The sequence below is a fragment of the Rhagoletis pomonella genome, unplaced genomic scaffold, assembly GCF_013731165.1.
Source record: "Rhagoletis pomonella isolate Grant_MI unplaced genomic scaffold, Rhpom_1.0 Rhpom_scaffold_00003, whole genome shotgun sequence".
Classification (NCBI taxonomy): domain Eukaryota; kingdom Metazoa; phylum Arthropoda; class Insecta; order Diptera; family Tephritidae; genus Rhagoletis; species Rhagoletis pomonella.
Genome location: NW_023458557.1, coordinates 34,814,163 through 34,818,315, shown reverse-complemented (window position 1 = coordinate 34,818,315; position 4,153 = coordinate 34,814,163). Strand labels below are relative to the sequence as shown.

Here is a 4,153-nt window from a genome sequence, read left to right as displayed (position 1 = left end):
AGCCGAAAGTTAGCCTACCCTTTAGTTGGCTTATTCTTGACTTACGATAGTGTTGCTGTAGTGCACAATGTAAATGAAAGAAATAGTACTTATTTCGTTTGTACAGCTATAGCAACCCCGCTATAATAATCTTGGCGTCTTTATTTGAAGTGGTTTATATTTCTGTGTTAGATGTTAATTTTTGTAAATAATAATGGATTTTGTAGATTCAGATGAAAGTGATTTCGATTTTGATGTTCTACAAGTAATCGTTCTTCGACGAAAAAGAAAAATAAAAGAACGTCCAGATTTTTTTCATTATTACGATGATGTTGATTTTCGTGATCGATTTCGTATGTGCAAAGATGCTGCTTGGTTTATTTTTTCTTTAATAAAAGAAAAAATTTATATTGGAACACGGTAAGATCATATCATTTGACGAATGTAAATGTTTTTTTCCTAAATTACTTTTCCATTGGCAGCAACAACGCTATGCAACCACATCAAATGTTTTTCATTACACTCAGGTTCTATGCATCAGGATCTTTTCAGCAAACTGTGGCAGATCTTTGCGGCGTTTCAAAAACAAGTGCATCACGGGCTATTAAACTTGTATCTCATCATATTGCTTCTTTACGGGCAGATTTTGTTAAACTCCCTCAGACGGAACAGGAGCGTTTGAGCACACAGGCTGCTTTTAAAGAAATTTCAAATTTTCCGCGTGTAATTGGCGCAATGGATTGCACCCATGTTAAAATCATGTCGCCAGGTGATTATGTAAGATTACTAGTTAAAAAACAATAGTAATAGCACCATTTCTATACAGGAGGTGATGATGGTGAAGTCTCTCGTAACAGAAAGGGTTTTTTCTCGTTCAATGTGCAAACCATATGTGATAGCAATTTAAAAATATTAGACATTGTTGCCCGATGGCCAGGATCGGTTCATGACTCAAGGATTTTCCGTAATTCGCGTATTTGCTACCGATTGGAGGCGAAGGAATTTCTAAATGCAGTCATTGTTGCTGACAGTGGTTATGAAAACACGAACGTCGTGTTGACGCCGCTTTTAAATTGTAGAAATAGAGCAGAAAATCTGTATAATGAGTCGCACATCAGAACTCGAAATTGTATTGAGCGCTCATACGGTGTGTGGAAGCGCAGATTTCCCGTGCTATCCATGGGGATTCGAATGAAGGTCACGACAGTTCCTTACATTATTGTTGCAACAGCAGTACTGAATAATGTTTGCATTCGCTTTAATGATAAAACTGCACCACAACTTGTACCGGAAATTGATGATGCCGTAACTAATGTTTTAACAGTTCCACCAAACCGCTCAAATGAAGGACGTTCTCGAAATGACCAAACAAGAAAAACAATAATAGATACATATTTTGCTCAAATGTAACTTTATTATTATTATTTATCGGGAAGAATATAATACATACAATATCTGTGGTCATAAGCAGTAACCGCCTAAGTAGACTTAAGAAAGAATTGAGTTATATATGCTATGGTATTCTGCAACGACTACTCCATGTGTATGTGAAATCCCCATCTCGCCAGCCAGCCTATTTAAAAGGTTAAAGACGAACATATTTTGGTTTCCCCATAAGGTTAACATTATAATCCAAATGTTTAAAACATTTTTTCTCGAAATCAGGTTTTTCGACTTAGGCGGTTATTGCTCATGGCCACTGATATATGAATGAATGACTGAGTGGAAGATCGACCTATCTCGGGAGCCAGTTGGAAAACGCCCTATCTCAGAAAACTTTTCAAGAACGCCCTGCTTCAGTATTTGATTGAAGAAGAACGCCCTACTTCAGAATTTTATTGAAGAACGCCCTATTTCAGAATTTTATTGAAAAACACCCTATCCCAGAATTCGGTTCAAAACGCCATATCTCAAACGAAAATACATTGAAAATGTGCTGAAATAGAGCAGTTTTGAATCGGCAGCTAAAATAGGGTGTTTTTGAACCAAATTCTGAGATAGGCACCCCTATTGCGAGTGTCGACTAGTAGTAGATAAACGACTATTAGTCGACTATCGATTCTCCGTGGTATTTTCAAAGTCGTTTTCTCGTTGAATAAGTGAGTGGGAATAGTTTATAGTCGCACATCCTTTTACAATACAAACAAACAGTTGTAGAAGGATGAGCGACTAAAAACTATTCACAGTCGCATATTGAACGATAAATCGACATTCACAATACCATGGAAAAGCGATAATCGAAAAATAGTCGTTTATCTACTACTAGTCGACACTCGCAATAGGGGTGAGGGTGTTTTTAAATAAAATTCTGAGATAGGGCGTTTTCGAACTGGCTGCCGAAATAGGTCGATCTTCCACTCAGCCATCGATATGTATGTAAATAAAAAATTGGAGGGCTAGAAGCTATGGTAAACGACTCCAAAAAAATTAAATTATAAGGGGTATTCACTAAATTGACCAAGTGGTCTGGCACTCTGGCAAAAGAGCAGATTAGCTCAAACAACAACTTTTGTCACAGTCGTTGCTTGAGCTATTCTACTCTTTTGCCAGAGTGCCAGGCCACTTGGTCAATTTGGTGAATACCCACATATCGTCACCTTAATTCCCAAAGGCCCTAACCAACACTTTTTTCGAAACCGCGTTTTTCACAGATTTTTGTAGGATGTATTACAAGACGCGTTCAGTAAAAATTTTAAAGTATAAGTACCAAAACGGAGTTACAGCCACTATTTAAAAAGCCCTACCTGTTTTTGATAGTTTTTATAATCGGCCCTATTATGGTTGTCGACTTCGACGTCGAGGTAATTTCTTCATAAAAAAATAGCCATCGTAAGTCCAACTCCAGTAACGCTGACCACAGTTTTTTACTGAACGCGTCTTTCAATACCTCCTACAAAAATCTGTGAAAAACGCGGTTTCGAAAAAAGTGTTGGTTAGGGCCGTGTGGAATTAAGGTAACAATATATAGTTTGATATACAACTTACATCCCATTAGAAAATTATAGATGCTAACCTATATATATATTGTCATGTGGAAAATAATAGGGACACGATATTTTGAACAGTTTTGGCAATTTTTCTTTTGTTTGTTTAATGTTTATTATTTTTTTTATAAAAATACAGCTAATTATCTAACAAAAATCATATATGTACATAAGTCTAAGTTGCAAGTTTTTATGGAAATTTAAATATTTTTATAAAACATAAGCAATAAAAATGGCGTAAAAAGCTTTGCATTCATTGCGAAAAATGTTGTTGTTGTTGTTGTTTTAGTTTTTAAGAAAAATTCAAAAGGAAAGGGTTAACTTAACTTTAATAAAACTTATTTCAAAAAGGTTTCAGTCTTTTATTGAAAATTAATTTACTTGAAAGTGAGAATGTGTGTATTTTAAAACATTTGTTGTCTATTTAATTCCTGCCGTACCTATCGGGTTGGCCAACGTTTTCACATTCTATAGGCTTTATGCTTTCGATTGGTATACATGAAATTTGTTCATTAAACAAGTTGGTGCAAAAAAAATAATAATAATTATTGAACAATTTATTAAATATATCTTGGCCAGGATTTTTTCTGCCAACCAACTCGCGAAATATTTACTAACACGTTAAATTCCATACAAAATAGATTTCATCCATTAACAAATGGTGAAGGTCGTGCGCTATTCGGATCTTAGACTGTAATATTACATATGTATTAATAAATAAAGTATAGCGTAAATAAAAAAAACAAAATATTCCATTCAAACAAAACAAAAACAAAAAACTTCGCTTATTACTGCTACACTGGCGATCAAAACCGGGTGCATGGTGTTTTTTTTTAAATATATACAATGATTTCAAAGTTTATAGAGAAGTTGGAGAAATTAAAAAAAAAAATTATTAAAATTTCGAGCTTTTTAGACTGTGTTTAATAAAATTTATGGGTATGTAGTTGGATCTCATGAAATTTTAGTAAAATAAGTGCAAGTTTTAAGGGGCTAGAAAATCGCGTTGATTTCTAATAATTTTCTTCTGACGGCTTTTGCTGTTTTTTTTTCATATAACAAGTGCAATTTATAAAAACTGGAGCAAATTTTGTGTGCAAACACATTTTCTACACAAGAAATTCTTGTTTATATGGAAAAACTGCAAAAGCCGTCAGAAGAAAATTATTAGAAATCAACGTGATTTTCTA

General features: G+C 34.3%; 1 protein-coding gene across 1 annotated transcript; it reads left to right on the top strand.

The window, feature by feature from the left end:
* Positions 1-50: 50 nt before the first annotated feature.
* LOC118736552 (putative nuclease HARBI1) lies at positions 51-811 on the top strand (the record flags this gene model as incomplete). The annotated part of the gene is given in 2 exon segments (XM_036466612.1): positions 51-399; positions 462-811. Coding segments are annotated over 2 exon segments (528 nt in total). The 3' UTR covers positions 784-811.
* Positions 812-4,153: the final 3,342 nt, after the last annotated feature.